General features: G+C 33.3%; 1 protein-coding gene across 1 annotated transcript in view; it reads right to left on the bottom strand.

The window, feature by feature from the left end:
• Positions 1-2,930: 2,930 nt before the first annotated feature.
• The window catches only part of STARD6 (StAR related lipid transfer domain containing 6), a 32,827-nt gene continuing 17,445 nt past the window's right edge, over positions 2,931-18,312 (bottom strand). Inside the window, exons 3-6 of the mRNA XM_044657810.1 lie at positions 11,766-11,892; positions 9,381-9,498; positions 5,850-5,943; positions 2,931-3,167 (exon numbers count right to left, since the gene is read on the bottom strand). Of these exons, the coding sequence (XP_044513745.1) occupies positions 2,969-3,167; positions 5,850-5,943; positions 9,381-9,498; positions 11,766-11,892 (538 nt within the window). The 3' untranslated portion in view covers positions 2,931-2,968. The remainder of the gene's footprint in view (positions 3,168-5,849; positions 5,944-9,380; positions 9,499-11,765; positions 11,893-18,312) is intronic.

Genomic DNA, 18,312 nt, shown 5'->3' with positions numbered 1-18,312 from the left:
GGCAGTAGTCTGTCATTTTTTTTTTATTTTTAATTATCGTGATATTGGAATGGTAGTAGGAATCATTCCATTTTTCAATCCCCAAAACATCTGGAAGCTTTTTTATATTACAGATTTATAGATAATAATGCTGAATACTAAGACAAATTGAGCAAGTCAAAAATTTCTTCATAAAAATATATCCATCTACCACCATCCCTCTTTTTTTAATCACCTTTTATCCCATCCCAGAGTATTACATATATAACAGGAACATAATAAATTAGCTTTCTTTTCTATTTGCCTGCTCAAACATTCACAGAGAGCATGTATCTTTGCTTATTGAAAAATGATGTGCCCAAGGTTCCTCAGCTTTAGGGGCAGCTGGGTGGTTCAATGGATTGAGAGCCAGGCTTGGAGACAGGTAGTCCTAGGTTCAAATCTGGCCTCAGATACTTCCTAGCTGTGTGACCCTGCCAAAATCACTTAACCCCTCCTGATTTGCTGATAGAATTTATAATTCTGAGGATAAATAATATCTACATTGTTTACATTCTTGATTCCTTGAATAGTTTTATTGGAAATTTAACATGCTAAACTTCAAAAATACATAATGCCTAAAAACATCCTTAGAAAACTATAAAGTTATCCAATTGAAATGATTACTGAAATTCTTTTTAAAAGGCTAAACACTTAATCAGTTCATAGGATATGTTTATCAAACAGAAAACTTTCACTTTCTGATCAAAGAAAAGTAGGGAATTTAAGTATATATGGCTTCCTACAAATAAACTCCCGTTCAGAATTGGCATAATGAAAATAAGCAATATTACATTTCATATTTTTAAAATGTTTCCCAAAACATTTCACAGTCATATTAATGAAAAAGAAGAAAAAGTGATAAAAAAAATTGTTGAAAAACAGACAGCAATGTATTAAGGACAGATAGGTAGCTCAATGGATAGAACACTGAGCCTGGAGTCAGGAAGATCTGAATCCTCAAATCCAACCTCAAGATACTAGGTGACTCTGGGCAAACCATTTGTCTTAATCCACTGGAGAAGAAAAAGGCAAACCACTGAAAGTCTTTGCCAAGAAAACCTCATGGACAGTATAGTTCCTGGTGTCAGGAAGAGTTAGACACAACAGAACAACAAGGTTCACAGTCTTGGGATACTTGAGCATGTCAAAGTCCTCTACTGTGCAGCACACTAGTATTCTAATATTATTCAATTCTTAGTGGCACAGTGAAAGAATCTATTATGGATAATGGAGTGAGAAGAGAAGAAAATGTGCTATTTTCACATGGGAATTATAATATTAAAGCAGAGTGGTATATAATTCTCAAAAAATCAGAAAAAATTACATATGTAATATAACCAACCAAAATGAAAGAAAAACTAATTTTGAATTGTTTTAGGAGATCACAGTGAATACAAGATCTCTTCTGTGTTTATTACTTAGATACCAATACTACCTATCTTTTCAAAATATATATAACTTTATTATAGTTGCCACTATAAGCCCTAGCTATCTGGTAAAGCTTTAATCTTTCTTTAGAAATTTTAAATATTAGAAAGGATAACAGGTCACGGAGAAAGAATTACAAGATTGATATTTTAGGCTTCCACTTTTGATTACATATATATATATGTATATATATACATATATATATATATATATCTTGGAAGGCAAGTCATTTAATTTACCCTCTTCAAATATACTACCGGTAAATGGGGATATTTCCACTTCCATAATACATGAGAGAATTATAAGGATGATCTATAAAGTTATTCTGTGTTTAATGACAGATGCCATTAAAAATTAAATGTGTGTGTTTAGAATGCAATGAGAGCTGGCATAATAACAAAACATGATGCATTCCAAACTATAGCTTTAACCACTTCTTTATTGATAAGTATCTTCTGAATATTTTAAATATTTATTTAATATTTATAAGTATCTTTCTGAATATTTAGCAGTTATCAGGAAGAGCCACCAGCACTGAGGGCGTTGGAGATGATAGATTATCTCTGTAGTTGACCAGGACCTCCTAGATCACAGTGGCTTCAAAAATCATAATTCTCTCCCTTTGAATCCTTTACTTCCATCTCAACTCTTCCTTCTACAAAGATATGGAGGAATATGTCTATGGAAAGCCAGGAGACCACTCGTAGCTAGAAGTGGCTTGCTTTTGGGGAGCTGTGTTCCCATCCTGTCTCTGGCTTTTCTATACCTATATTCTGATCAGGATTTTTTTTAGGTTAAAACTCAAAAGCTGTTGAAGCCAAGATGCAAAAATAGTATACAATTTTTCAACGGGTAGGTAGAATATTGACGTAAGACTTTTAAATGGAAATAGATAACTGGTTTTGGAGATTTTTATCTCCTTAAAAACCATTGTTTACAAAGATCAGGAATCTTGACTAGCAAAATTGTTAGTGCAGGAAAACATTTTTGAAGTGTATTCAACATACAAGCTAATGAAATATAAAAATTGTTTAACTATAAATGGTATGCAAAGTGTGATAGCCTTGGAGTTTTGTGACTTGTCACATCCAGTTTTAAATTTTACACTTTATTTGGTATATATTTAAGTGGAACTTTTATTATTATTTTATTATTTATGCTCTTATTACATAAGTTTATCAAGTCTGAACAGTCAAAGTGAATGAAAAAAGGTATTCTCTAGCTTTAGTTTATGCGGAATGGCTGTACTTTTTGCTTGATTCTAATCTTATTCAGTATCATTTCCCAGAAGAAAGCAAGGTACCAGTGGTGCTCTTAGTAACACTTGATATTTAACATCATTGTTTATGAGATAGAAGCTATATTCAATGTTGTTCCTTAAATAATTGAGTTCTTAGTTTTGTTAAGAACCCCCACTGATTGTGCATGAGAATACTGACATAATGGCATGTATACATTCCACATTGACTGCTAGACGGGAACTGAAGAAAGTGCATGATTCAGAAGCTGTAGAACCACCTCATTTCTTATGGAGTGATGATGAATGGCCTTTTGGGGATGAATGGGCTGAATGAGCCTTCTGTGCCTTTATTCCATCTTTTGCATCATGGATCAAATTCAGTAAGTTGGTAGGCATTGTTGCCTCAACCACTGCCCGGGATAAATTTCCTTTCAGTTCTGGTTGTACGTACATCACCAATTTGGAGTATCCAGGGTTCCTGCGAGCAAAGGAAGAAAAATATTAATAATTCTTGGACTCATGGATTTGTCCAATCTGTTTATCCCAAATACGTTTAAATGTGTAGTCAGTTATTAATTGCTATAATTTTAATTTATATTATATTCTTTTTATAACTGTAATATTCATCAAGTTTAGCATTTAGGCACCTAAATTTTTTTGTGATATTTTAATATGACAAATTAGAAAATGGGGAAAAGATAGCTACTGTCTGAAGTTCTAGGAAATTTGCTGACATTTATGGAACTCCAGAATGACTATGTTAGGAATGCTAGAAATAGGCAAGGAATTTGAGAATATCACATAGAATTCTGGAGCTCTGAGGCTTTTGACTAAGAAAACCTCATATTCCTTCTTTAAAAGTACAATTAGCTATTGATTACTTCCTTGTGGATTGTGCATATATAACTTGGAAAATGATTCATCTGTAGCGTTGGGTTGTTTAATCTATAGTCATATATTACTGTTGTTTGATTTGGGGAAATGACTTGGTAGGCTCAGCATTTAGAGAATTACTTTTTTTAAATTATCCCTGCTTCTTTCCTATAGAATTTCCTATTATTTAGACAGAATGTATCCACAGGAAATGGCATCTAGGGTCCTAATCCTTTTAGTGAGAAGAGAGTAAAGCACTTCCTGAAATAAAATTCTTTTCCATCCTGTCCATTTAGGCCAGAGAGGCTTCCCAGCTCTCTGTAGAAGCAATGAGGACATAAGGTGCTAACCAGTCTAGAGGGAAGAGGTGCAGAAAGACCTGCTTAGGATACATAAAATAATAGAATACAACTTTCTAGTAAAGACCCTTCCCACCCCCCAGCAACTCTATTGTGTAGCAGATTCTAAGAGATTTTATCTCCCCATTGCCATTGTCCCTGCCATTAAAAATTAAATAAATTGATAATTCAAATGTTTGTTCATATAATCAGGAAGACATCATTGATTCATTGGGCAGGAAGGTTTTAGCTATTATTAATAGCCATAATAAGACTCAACCTGAGATTGCCTACAAAGCAACATGAAAATGTAGAGACATCATATGAGATAACCTTGTCTCATGCACAAGCCAGTGCTGCACAGAGGTAAGTCTTGGGCACAGAGAAAACTACCAAAGGACTAATTGATATTGGCCTTATGCTACCAAGTCAGCAACTATTGACAATGCTTTCATTCTTATTTTTTTGGTGGAGGGGGTGCCAGAGGCAAAGGTCAAATAAACCTGACAATATTGCTTATCTAAACCAATGATACAATAATTTCCATTGGGGTAGATAATTAATGGAACTATATTACAGCAGAATATAGATAAAGAAATATGACTCTTCAATTCAATTTTATTTTACCTGCCTTAAAATAAGTTGTCATTAAGTATTCCCACAAATTCTTCATTTGTAAATAAACCTATTGGAATTCCTTTTTCAAATTTTACAGTATTTTAAGACTTTTGAATGCAGAAAGATGTCTTTTAAGATTCTGGGCACTATAACGTTGATGGTCAATAAATAGAAAAGATTCATATCTAATGAGTAATCGAGCAGATTTTTTTCATGTACAGGTATCTTTCTTTTGATGAAAATTAATTTTCTAGTATCCCCAGTTTAAATAAATTGATGAATTATGTCTAATTTAATAAACAGCCTTCTGTGAAGCAAATTATATTGCTAATGTTTCCAATACTCCACATAACTTTTCTATAGTCAATTTGAGAATAGTATATCAGTAACATAAGAATCATAATTTTTTTTTACTTTTTATCTAGGTTTTTCTGTTAAATACATGTATATATATATTAAAATATGTATTTCTGTGACATTTTTATAATCTTGGACTAAACTGTGAAACAGGTAAAAATTTTGTCCTTTTCCAGGTATCCAGTGTCCTCATACCTGTCCCCTTGCTTCCTAAGTCACTATCATATACTACTCAGGGTTCCATTATCTGAGGATTGCATTGATAGAAGATCCGGCCCTCTTCCATTTCTCCTATCAAGTTCATTCATTATATAGTTATTTCTGCAGGGAATTATCCCTAGTTAACTATTAGGTAGAAGTGATTTGATAAATTAATGCATTAACTACCTATGGTTATTTGCATTCTTTTTATAACTTGTTCCCAGTTTAATGATACAAAGGAATATAATAGAGAAATGTAAACCATCAGTTACATACTAGCAAGGTAATATTCTTATAACTAGAAAACTGAGTACTTCCCTGGTCTACTCATGCTTAAGAATGACTTTAATCTCACTTCTAGAGAATTAACTGAAAAATGGAAAACATGAAAGACATTATGTGTATATATATACATATATACACACACACACACATATATATTATATATACACATTTCTGTCTCCTGGGTGATGCCTTCCATGATACAAGAAGAGGAGGAGGGGACTGAGATATTATAAATTCTATTAAAAATAAATTTTCTAAATGGAAAAAAGCCAACTTCCCCCACCCCAATGACTTTAATTCTAGGAGCCAAATGTTTTCCCAAGGAAGTGGTTCTCCAATTTTATAGTAGAAGTGAATGGGCAAGATAGGATTTACTTAGCAGAATTACACAATAAATCTTACTAGAATTCATTTTTTTCTCTTTAGTAAGGGTATTTTGTATTTCATAAATTGAACAATTTTTTTTCATGTGCATGTTAATTACTTACTCTGGCAGTGGTGAACATACGTAGCCACAAGGGTTGTTATAACCACGGATATAAGTCGAAGTTGGAGGACATTGTGGATATTCCACACTAACAGCTAAGTAGTTTAAAAAAAGAAAGGCATTTTAATGAAAACTTTCTCATAAACATGGCAAATAATATAACAATATATTCTCTTCAGAAAATGCATATAAAGCAGCATTCAGTTTTACTTAATCTTTGCCAGCATTCATCTTTGGGGATATTCATGGGTCTATACACTCTGGACTCTCAGACTTTCTTCAGTTTGATATTTCTAATGTTTTGATATCAAAAGTAAACTTAAAGAAGTAAAATTTTTAAAAAATTAAATGTCATTAAGAATTTTAGTTATCTATATATAAGAACCTTCAAGGCAACAAGTAGGTTTTTTTTTTTTTTTGTATTGCTAGAGACAAATTCATTTGATTGATCTGAAAGTTTTTTAGGTGATTCTTAGACAAACAAGTGAAGTTATATGAGGAAGAATCAATGAGTTCAGTCAGTGCTGAACTCTTGATAATTATGTCTAAAATTTTTTTCACATCCTAGACTATAAGTTCCATGAGGGGATGGTCTTATTCAAACTTTGTAAATCCTCTAGCAACTAAGATAGTGGTCTGCCCACAGTTAGTAAAGGTTTGCTGAATGAATTTATTCTGTGATGTTTGGGGTTTCCTACTATTGTCAAGGTAAGGCTGTGCCCTGTATCTTACATGGCTCAAAGATAACTCAGAATTTCTATCAAAATATGCTTATTCATTTGAAAAACAAAGAACAAAGGAGACACACAGGCAGAAAACTTTGAAAAAAAATGTCAAATTATGTTAAAAGGAAAGATTATATAGATATGTAGCTTCATAAGCCATTTTATTCCCCATTATATGGGTGTTTGTTTATAAAAATTTGTGTGCTAATATGTGTATGGTAATTTGGTATTGGTCAGGTTCAGAATTTTTAAAATCAGCCTAACCAATAGTGTTATATTTGACTTGAGGACAATGTTTTTTGTTTCACTAATATCAAAAGAGCTTTAAAGTTATTTTTCTGTTTAATATTATGCTAGCTGTGTGATTCTGGGCAAGTAATTTAACTTCTGGACCTCAGTGTCTTCATCTATAAATGGGATAGGGTGGTTTCCTCTAAAATCCCTTATAGCTCTCAATCTCAGATGTTGATGTCTGATTTTATTCTTTGCCTTGATGTATCTTGAAAAGAGAGGTTTTATGTGATATATTCCATAAAGGAAAAGTTATTAATATGCAGAGAAGAAAAAAAGTTTGGTACCACCTTAAGTTCTAGGTCAAGACTACTCCTAGATGTTGAAGTAATTGTGATGGGAATTATGTACTTATTAACATCACATGTGCTAGACATTTAGCTTAAGTACTAAATGTTGAGGATGCAAAAAGAAAAGCCAGTCTCTGCATCAGGCTCTTTCTTCCTATTCCACTTCATATCACAATTATAACGAAGTGCACTGACATCTTCCTAGATATAGGCTGAAAGTTGAAGGACATCTCTCTCCCAAGGGACATATTGGAAGGCTAAAAAGAGATTTAAGATAAACAGCTACTTCTCTCTGAGCTCCAGTTTTTCCATATGTAAAATTGAAAAGTAACCCCAATGAATCTTGCCTCACAGGGTGATTGTAAAAATCAGATGAGATTAAAACTGTAAAATGCCATATAAATATAAGGTATTAGATAAGTTTCCTAGAGGTTAGGGTTTGCTTTGATTTTTTTTTTAGGCTGAAGGGTGAATTTTAATAGAAATTGTTACCAAAGCTTAAATATCAGAGAGTAAAATATTTTGTTTTAGTAATTATGACCTATCATATTTTTGCATTATACATATAAGACATTTACATATTTATAGACTAACAGGCAGTTAACAGTTAACTCAAGAACATAGCATTATAGTAGGGATGTTTATAAAAAAACAAATTTAAAAATATGGAATCACAAAACACTGAAGGACAACTGTTCTCATCATAGAAGAGTATGCTTTCCCAAAGGATTAATTGCAAGCTTACTTAAAATACTCTTTTCCCCTAGTAAATTTAAAATGGAATATGAAGTGCAAAAATGGGATTTACACTCAGATTTTCAAATTATATCTATCTTTAAGAGCAGCATGTAGGCTATTTAGCATTTTAGTGCCTGTGGTACTAGGAATCAGTCACTGCCTAATGGATCAGTTACATACATACATATATGCCCATCTCCCTTAACCTACATAAGACCTCTCCATTCCCTCTCCTTACATTGGAGAGCAACCAAGCTCTGCCTATCTGTTGCTATCATTTGGACTCACTCATATCAGAAAGACAAATGGGTAATCATATAATGTGATGAGCCAAAGTGAGCAGATGACCTGAGTCTCATCTCTGCCACTTATGAGCATGGTAAAGGTATTTCACCTCTTAGCTTCAGTTTTCTTATTTGTAAAGCGAAGATAATACAACCTAATTCACAAGGTAGAAAATACTTTGAAAACCTCAAAGTAACATATAAATATGTATTAGTAGTAAATGATGATAGGAATCTGAACAATTTTGGTTATGGGATAAGAAATTTAAAATGTACAATATTTTTATATATCAAACACTTCCTAATTACAGTGGGACCCAAAAGTTTACAAAACCATCCTATAGGAGTGTTCACCCAAGCTGTAGTGCTGGAAAAGATGAACAACATAAAACAGAAGGATCCATGTCCACTGGCCCTAGTGCATGTTTGAGGGGCAGGAGATATGCAAGAGCCAGCCAATGGAGGGAGGGTTGAGGGGTGCCAGGCAATGGTGAATCAAAGTCAGAACTAGAGAAAAGCCATGTTCAGGAAGGGAGATTATGAAATCCTAATCTAAGGGTCTTCAGCCACATGGCCTAATTTGAAGCTAAGGATAAGAAGTAGAAGAAATTTTTCCACTAACAACACAGCTAACTGTGACAATGTGATTTCAGATATTCGCATCAGATAGACTAACAACAACAATGAAAATAATGGTTTAAATGCAAGAGAAAACTTTCAGGGGTCAGCAATGAGCTTTCCAAGGGGATGGTAACCCAAAGGAGAGAAAGCTTGAGGGAAGGTACTTCTTATGGGATATTGAGTTTGAAAAGCAGCTAGTGTATATAGTTTGACAGGAATGTAGAATGCATGAAAGGGATTCTGAAAAGGTAGGATGGAACTAGGTAGTGAAAGTCCTTAAATGTCTGACCAATCGCTTTTATTTCATTCTAGAGACATCTGGGAAACTGCTGATGTTTTATAAGCAAGGGAGTGATATGGTCAAAATCATATTATAGGAAGACTGTTTTGACAACTGGGAGAGAGAGGAACGGGATGAAGAGAGACCAATGAGGCTATTTCAACATTCCATTTATTGATGTCATTAGGAAAATAAAAGCCGAAAGCAAATGTTTGAGAACACAATCATTCTTGGTAGACCCAAAATAAAAAGGGAAACCAATCTAAATCTATGCCAAAATATTACCAAAATGTTTCAACTTACAACTGACAATCACTTTCTCCCCTTCATAGTACTTGATATGTACTAAGTCGACAAAGTCTCTGGGGGCAATTGAGCCCATGGCAAAACTATTTGTAATGGTATGCAATATAAATGTATCCTGTAACAAAAATAGATAAAAATTACAGCTGTTATTGTAAAAAATACTTTTTTTCGCATTCAAAAAAATAACTTTATTCTCTAAAGTTAGTTTCTCTTTGAAAGAAAAATATGGCTTATAAATTATGTCAGAAATTACCAAATCTTCTAGAGCACTTGACAAAGGAACCTTATTACATCTATAGTAATAAATATACAGAACTTCATTCTCTTCTTACATACTGGAAGGCCTCTTGTGATTGGCCCCCACCACCCAAAAAACTTTTTTCTTTCCATCTCCTGTATTATCTGCTTCAGGCACATAGGTTCTTTGTCATTGCTACATAGGATCTGTCATATGCTCCTAAAAAATATGTCTCCTGGAAGACACATTTTGCATGGGTCCAGAGGCTACCATTGGCTTTGGCTCTTATAATAGCCTCTTTTGATGGAGAATATAGATACTATTCGGGAAGTAAAATCATTCTCTTTCTTCCCCTACATGCAAAACCCTTTTAAAGTGTCACTATAAAGTTTTCTTTCTTTAGGAAAGCTAAGAATTGGACCAACAAAATTATTTTTTATTTCATAGTTTGAAAGGAAAATTCTGCTTTCAGCTCCCATCTTTTAACTACAAAGGGATAACAACCAGTAGAAAAAATTACTAGGAAAAAAGGCAAAACATCATTCCAAACCACAGGAAAGTTTTCTTTTAACTTTTTTGCTTTCCTTTTATGTTCCCTTTTATGTTCCAAATATGTAGTTAAAAGTAATTTTAAGAAAAAAAATAAAAAAAGTAATTTTAAGAAAATAGACTTAAGAATAATACTTTAAAAACTAAAGCCCATTAATGTAGGAATTACACCTATATTGAGACTCCTTAAAGTGCTTATGAGTACTATGCACAAGAGAGAGTGTACTATTTTTCAAATGGAGGAGGTGGGGAATCTCTCTCAAACTGGGTATTGGCATCCCCAAAGACTAGAGAATCCTCAAGGGTCTAGGAAAATTAGGATTCATTAGTAGTGGTAAAGTATAGCGTATATAAGCAGGCCAACCTCTATCATCATGGCTCTCCTAGCTACAGAAAGAGTACAATACAGAGCTGCATTATGGTGGCAAAAATGCCAAAACCAAATTTTTAAGGGGGGAGGAAGGTAGGATATAGATGGTCAAGTGGGTGAAAAAATGGATCTGGAAACAGTTTGAAAAAGTATGAACAATTCCAAAAATTCTATTTAACAACAACCCACATTTAATAGTGTTGTTCCTGTGGCTATATCACTGATTTTAAAAGAACAGACATTTGTCTATGGGAATTACCATCAAAATTTGCCCACAAATACAAATTTTACCCAAACACTACTACCAACAATATAAACATGCCAAAAATAAAAAAGTGAAAAGGTAAGCGAGGCGAAATAATTTTTAGAGGTGTAAGCCCTTAATGCCATAGACACCAGGTCTTACTTTTACAGATGTCTTAATGAGCAGTTAAGGGTATACAGTATCTTCCTTCAAAGTCCAATGTCCATTTTCCCAGCTTTATGGTCATATACCTCCTGGCCTAAATCTCTTATAATTCTATCCCTTCATTTCCCCCCTTCATAATACCTATGCAAGAGGTAACTGCTATTTTCTCTTTTTATCATTTCTTACTCTCTGCTATTTTCTCTTTATCTCTGTCCTGCCTTCTACTCTCAAACTCTTCCTTCTCTTTTTCCTCCTGTATCTCCCTTTTCTATTCCTTTTCTCTTTTTTCAGATTTTACTTTTTACTCATAATAAATGTGCTTGAGTACCAATCAAAGTCCATTCTGATTTCTACTGCTATCTGACATGATGCTATCAATGTTGATTCTATTGATCTACCATCAGGAGGAAATGTTTTATGAGTTTTTCCAGAAGTTGGGGTCGATTTGCATTTATATTTTTAATTCTCTTTGATGAAAAGCACACATCTGCAAGATGTTTGGGCAAGCTTAGGGGATAACATAGTAACTAGAGAATGGAACTAAGTCAAATGAACCACTTAGAGATGGAATCCAGGACCTTGGCCTTATTAACAATATACTCAATTATTTAGTGATAGGGATCAAGAACTATTAGCCTGTTACCAGAAACTTTGAGGTTTTTAAATATGAAAAGGTTACCTCAGTTTTAATTCTTTAAATAGCATTTGTGCACACAAGTCAAGTTTAGGATAAGACCAAAATCTCTTAAAAAGTTTTTCAGGAAACTGAAGCACTATTTAAACTATGAAGTAAAAGTTCTACAGTAAGCAAATTACCGAATCAATCCTTTGTAACATTCTGTATGTATGTAATGATCTATCCCACTTGCTTCTGTGTTCAGGAAGGTACATAAACTGAATGAGTTTAGCTGGAGTCTCTGGTATTATTCCTTCTGCCCGATATCTATAGTTGGTAAAGAAAAGAGCACCTAAAAGTTAATAAATTGTGATTTGAGCTATGTAATCAATTTTATTAAATTTCAAAAGTAGCAGTTGTTTCATTATAGTAGCTCACCATAAAACAATGAAAATTTCCAGATGTGACAGATAATTTTAGCAAACCAATATACAACTGAAAGCCAATCTTATTTTAGTTTGTTTTACAAAAATATCTTATATTCTTTATGTAATTCCTATATTGATCAATACTGAGTGTCTGTAGCTACCTTTTTTGAAAAAGAATGTTTTCAAATTGGATGATTTAGCTTCATCAATGGAGAGAATGCCCAGTCAATGAGATCACAGATCCATTTGAACATATCTATTTTAATTTACATTCAGTTTCAATTTACTTAAAAGAATTCAAATCCACTTTTAATAATTTTATTCCTCTGAAAACAAAAGAAACAGCAGAAGATTTAGGTGGGTACACAAGATAGGGTATGGTCCTAGCTCTTAAAAGATACTATATGTTTTAAGTAGAAAAAACATTTTTACTGAATTGGAAACCTGAATTTTAGTCTAAGTTCTAAGGCTAGATATCCTTGTGTACATTACCTAATATGGAGACTCTAATTAGCCATCTATATAAAAAAGGATATTGTAAGGAAAATGTGATAATACTTATCATAAACTAGAGATCCTTAGAAGAAAATCTGACAAATATTGACCAAATTGTACTAATCTCTTTACTGAAAATGTAAGTGCATGCGGTGAGAAGAATGGAGAAAGGGTTTTTGTTTGCTTGTTTTTTAAAGGGAGAAAATATTGTTTCCTTAAGTGAAATGATGCCATGGTGTGGTAGAAAGACTGAACTTGGCAGTTCAAATCCTGGCTCTTATTGGTTATGTAGACCTTGTGCAAATCACTTAATCTCTCAGGCTCAGTTTATTCAGCTGAAAAATAGGATCGTGATTCCCTTCCTCCCTCGCTTGTTACAGTGACCATATTAGATATAATCAATCATTTGGATTCATCAAACAACTAAATGTTCCATCTCTGTCCAAGCAATTTAGCCAGAGGCTCATTCTAATGAATTTTCAGTTTTACTGTTAGCTCTTTGTGAGCTCTTTGTGAATTCCAGTCTAAAAGTTGGTTGGCCTGCCATCTTTGCTACATGACCTTCTTAAAATTCCTTCTAGTATTAGAAAGGTGCCATTGCATGGTGAAAAGAGTACTAGACTGGGGTTTGAAGATAGGTTAATTTTTTCTTCTGCCATTTGTTGGAAATGTCATCTTGGTCAAGTTACTTCTTTGAATCTTTTTTTCCAATTGAATAATAGGGATGATGTTTTCACCACCTACTTCATAGATTTGTGTGTGTGTGTGTGAAGAAAGTACTTTATAAGCCTCATTTAATATGAGCCATTATTCTTATTACATCTAAGGCAGCTAGATAGGAGAATTGGGTAGAAGATTGAATCCAGAGTCAGGAAGGCTAGAGTTCAAATCTTGTTTCAGATACTTACTAGCTGTAGTATATCTTGGGCAAGTCGCTCAACATGTTTGCTCCAGTTTCCTCAATTGTAAAATGGGGATAATAATAGCACCTACCTACCAGGGTTGTTATGATCAAGATCATTTTTAAGTGTTTATTTAGCACAGGACCTGACACATAGTAGGTACTATATACATGTATATTCCCTTTCCCTCTTTCCCCCCTTCCCTTGGCTATGGATGTAAATATTCATTTGTCATACAATTATATAGGAAGATTCTGCACATAATTCTTTTCATGATAAGCCAGGTGATGGCAAGTTTATGATTTTTGTACTTTATTATGGATTATCATTCAACATGTTGCTTATTTTGAGCAACACTCCAGATCTGAGCATTTCTATCATGATCTTCATGGGTGACATCTTGAAGTTTGGGCAAAATGAATATAGCTGATTTTGGCACTTTTAGTCCATGCACTTGAGTGTCTGAGTCAGGTAGATGGAGATATTTTCTCAAACCACAAGTCACCCACCATGTTCTGTGACCAGTGTACATTGTACATACAAGTGTATTTTACCAAGGTTCATCTCTAAACCAATTAACCTCCATAAGCCACAGTAGTTGCTGAAGCTATTGAGGAGCTTCAGGAAGACATGTGCCCAAAAGGCAAATGGAAGTGTTTTCATGGATCTTGACCCTGAGTTTTCAACTCAACATGATGGAATAGCATTTTTAAGCTAGCAGCAAATACTTTCAGAACATTTGCATCCAACTGCCAAATTCTTTTGTGAATGTTGACTTGCCACGTGCATGTGAATCGCTTAGATTCTATTGGGAATTCAGTATTAATCTTCTCAAAGATTTCTGTATAAACTGTGTTTGTTCAAGTATTATGTATTAGATTCACTACTACTATTGCTTCCACCTTGTCAAGTGCCCTCTTACAATCCCTGCTTGCATAGCATGCAGGAAGCCAGTAATCTGCATTTTCCTTGAAGTTGTATCTACAAAGGTTAAAAAGTGATATTGATTAGCATCCAAAATTAGTTCAGTTCTTTCCAGTACAAGAAACATGCTCAAGAAGCTTATAAATTTGGAAAATGAGAAGTGACAGGATGATACTTGTCAAAATAGCATGGTTAGTGGAAGGATCACTGGATTTGGAATCGAAGGACCCACACTGAAATCCTCTCTATGTTGCTATCATTGTGGTTTGTGCAAATTACTAAATATCTCTACGCCTCAATTTCTTAATTTGTAAGATGATAAGGGCTTGATTAAATGATTTCAATGTTTCCCTCCAGCTCTAAATACAAGATCCTGTGACTTTTTTAGACAGCCTTTGTTCAAAAGTGAAAAAAAAAAAACAACTTACATTTCCATGCCTAAAGAACCTGACCACCAAACAAATAACATCTAACCTTCTCAAAGAGTGTCTCCTACAAATGTACTTTCACTAATTTAAAGGATAAAGTTGTCATTTCAGAAACATTTACATTTAACTGCTACTACTACTTTATTCTACCCCAAATACAAAATGTCTTCTTAGCCAACACATGACGATCTCTATCTTACAAGAATGAGAGAAGTATAAAGACAGTTGCAAAATTATTCACAGGCAATGTTCACAGCAATCTGTGGAATGCTTACTATTTTGGTCCTTTAATATGAATAATGTTTCAACTAATGATTCCTCTCTACCTTCTTCACACTCTTGTCTTTTCTGCAAGAAAGTTAAAAAAATTTTCATAGTACTTAGACTTACCTGATTTTTTAGTATATCCTTTTGTAATTTCTCTTAAGCCTCAAAGGGTTCTTTTTTCCCACCTTCTGTTGTCTTTTAATATTCAAAGTGTTTCGGGGGCTTTCATGTTTTATATACAATTATGTCACAATAAACTTCCTTGCCAATAGGCAACAATCATGCTTTATAGCAAATATAACACTATATTCCTATAGTCCACCACCTCTCTTATTAAGGAGAAGGGCAGCAGCTCTTTGGTGGGTCATCTAATTTTGTCTTTTTTTTTAGATACCAACTATATTTCTCCTAGGCTAGAAGTCTGTTAAATATTCACTACTGATCAACAAGGGAGCTTTGACCTGTTCCATTTCCAATAAAGGACAGTTTTCCCCTCTTTTAGTGAGTTAAGAGGCTCACCACATTGGCACCTAATAAAACAATCAACACATAGGTTTAGCCTTCTGTAGCTCAGAACTCCCAAGCTCAAGAGATCCACTAGCTAGCTCCAGCCTCCCCAGTATTAGCAATAAGAAGTAAACCACACTCCTGATTATTATCCAATTTCTGTTGTCTTTCAATTCATTTTTCATTTACATCATTGTATAGCTAGTTCTTTTCATTGTATAGCTAGTTCTTTTCACTGGGTCCTATATCAGTTCAAAAAAATCTGTTTTCTTTGAAATAATTTGTTAGTTGCTTTTTATGGTGTAATAGTATCCCATTATATTTTATATATCACAATTTGTTCAGCTATTTCATAATCTATAGATATCTATTTCATTTTCAGTTTTTTGCTACTACAAAAAGTGCTACTCTAAACATTTATACACACACACACACACACACACACATATATGATATCTTTTTTCCAGTTATTGACCTCTTTGATGTACATGTCCATAGTGAGATTGATGGGTCAAAATATATTTACAATTTAGTAGCTTTCCTCAAATAATTCTAAATTGTTTTCTTGCTGACTATTTTTAGCTTTTATCATCATTATCAATTTGACAGTGGTGGGGTAAAACCTGAAGGTTATTTTAATTTGTATTTACTCATGAATAGATCATTTGATGTATTTTTCATGTAGATTATTGTATTTCTGCTTTTGAAAACTGCAATTATTGTTAAGCTCATGTTTGTTTAAATCCCCTTTCTTAGAAATCGCTTTTATCAGATATGTTTAATGCAAAGATTTTTCTCAGAATGTTTCCTTTCTTTTCCCTATATTGACTTTGTGAAAAAGCTTTTAAAATAAATAATTAAAATTTTCTATTTTGTTTTTGTGATATCCACTACCCGTTGATTAACTATGAATTCTATCCCTAATCATAATTATGCATGACACCTCCATCCATTTGCTACCCTCTTTCTTTTCCTCTCTTCTCCACCCTCTCTTCCTGTTTGCCTGCCTCATGTTACCTTTTTTCATTTTGATTGCTTATCAGTTCAGAGTTTACTGTTGTATTTGGTATGAAATGCCAAACAAAACTTTCTGCCAAACTGCTTTATAGTTTTCTCAGTAGTTTTTGTTGTATAAGGAGAGGCCAAGTGACGTGAGTTCTTAGATTTTCGACACTAGACTACTATGTTTGCTTCTACTTATTATTCAGTCTGTTCCACTGGCCCAATTTTCTGTTTACTGATACTAAATGGTATTGGTGATGATTATTTTTTATTTTGCAACCTGATGATGATAAACATGCCCCCTTTATTACTATTTCTCTATGTTTGACCTTAAAATTCTTGACTTTTCCCTCTCTATTTCTGTAATATTATCCTTTGGTAGCATTAAAACCATCATTTAACTTAGGTAAGAGAATAATTTTTATTATATTGGTGTAGCCTAGCCAGCAACAAAAACTAACACTCCAGTTATGTCTACTATAGCACATGTACTAAATTTCTCTTCCTTGTGGATTTCTTGCTAATATTCGAATAGACTGAGGGTAGTAGCACATACTGATAGTCCCTGCTACCAGAAATGTTGAAGCTGGAGGATAACCTGAGCTCAGGAGTTTTGAGCTAAAGTTGGCTAAGCTGATTGTGTGTCCAAATTAAGTCTGGCATCACTAGGGCAAGGTCCTGATGACATGGACCACCAGGTTGCTCATGGAGGATCAAACCAGCCCAGGTTGGAAACACCTGGTCAAAGTTCCCCTAGTAACCAATAGTAGAATGAGGACTATGAGTGGCTCCATCCTAGGAGCAACAGAGAAATCTAGACTTAAAAAAACATATGTATAGTTATATATACATATATTTTTATATACACCCATAGTTCTATATATAGTTCTATATATTTATATATGAATTTCTATGTAAAAACATAAGTACATATAAATATAGAATACATAATGTTACTATGTCTAGGTAGATAGTATATGTATACACACATAAACAAATAGGCAGATGATTTTTGTTGGCATGTATATGTTTTTAGCCTGCCAATTTTAATTGAAGCTATTTTCTCTTGATTAATTTTTTTTATTGATTGTCTGGGATTCTTTAAATAAAACTACACCTACAAATAGAAATGACTTTGCTTTCTCTTTGTATTTGTATTTTCTTCAAATCATCTTTCTAGTATTATGGCTATTGCAATTCTATAGCTAGCATTTTTAGTAAAGCATTAAAAATATGGGAGAAAATGGGTACACTGATTTCAGAAGAAAATTTCCAGTGTTTCTTTCCTTTCTCTTAGGTATATATGTTTAACATTAACAAAAGATACATGTTAGCCTTAACATTAGTATTGCAGTTTGAAGACTTTTATGCATCTTAATATAATCATATCATTTTATATATATGACTTATAATACACAGTACAAATAGATGCACATTTTACTAATATATAGATATGTAGTTTTACTAACGTTGAACCATCATTATATCCTTGGACAAATTCAAGCTAGTCATAGTAAATATATTTTTAATAGATTGTCAATATCTATTTGTATAGATGTCCAAATGATAAGAAACAGTATGTTTCCCTGTCCTTTTCTTCTATGGTATTTCTTTGTTATTTTAATGACTTCACTCTTAATTTTGTTCTCTCATTGACCCTTTGAGAAGATGAAACAGCATGATTTTAACATGTGCAGAAGAAACATCTTGAAGGAAACTCTTTTTTTGCCATACTAAATAAAAAATTTTGTTTTGGTGATTTTTTTTGGTAGTTTGAAGGGAAAAATAAAACAA

Source organism: Gracilinanus agilis, chromosome 1 (genome assembly GCF_016433145.1).
Source record: "Gracilinanus agilis isolate LMUSP501 chromosome 1, AgileGrace, whole genome shotgun sequence".
In the NCBI taxonomy this organism is placed as follows: Eukaryota; Metazoa; Chordata; class Mammalia; order Didelphimorphia; family Didelphidae; genus Gracilinanus; species Gracilinanus agilis.
This window is presented reverse-complemented; position numbering and strand designations above follow the sequence as displayed.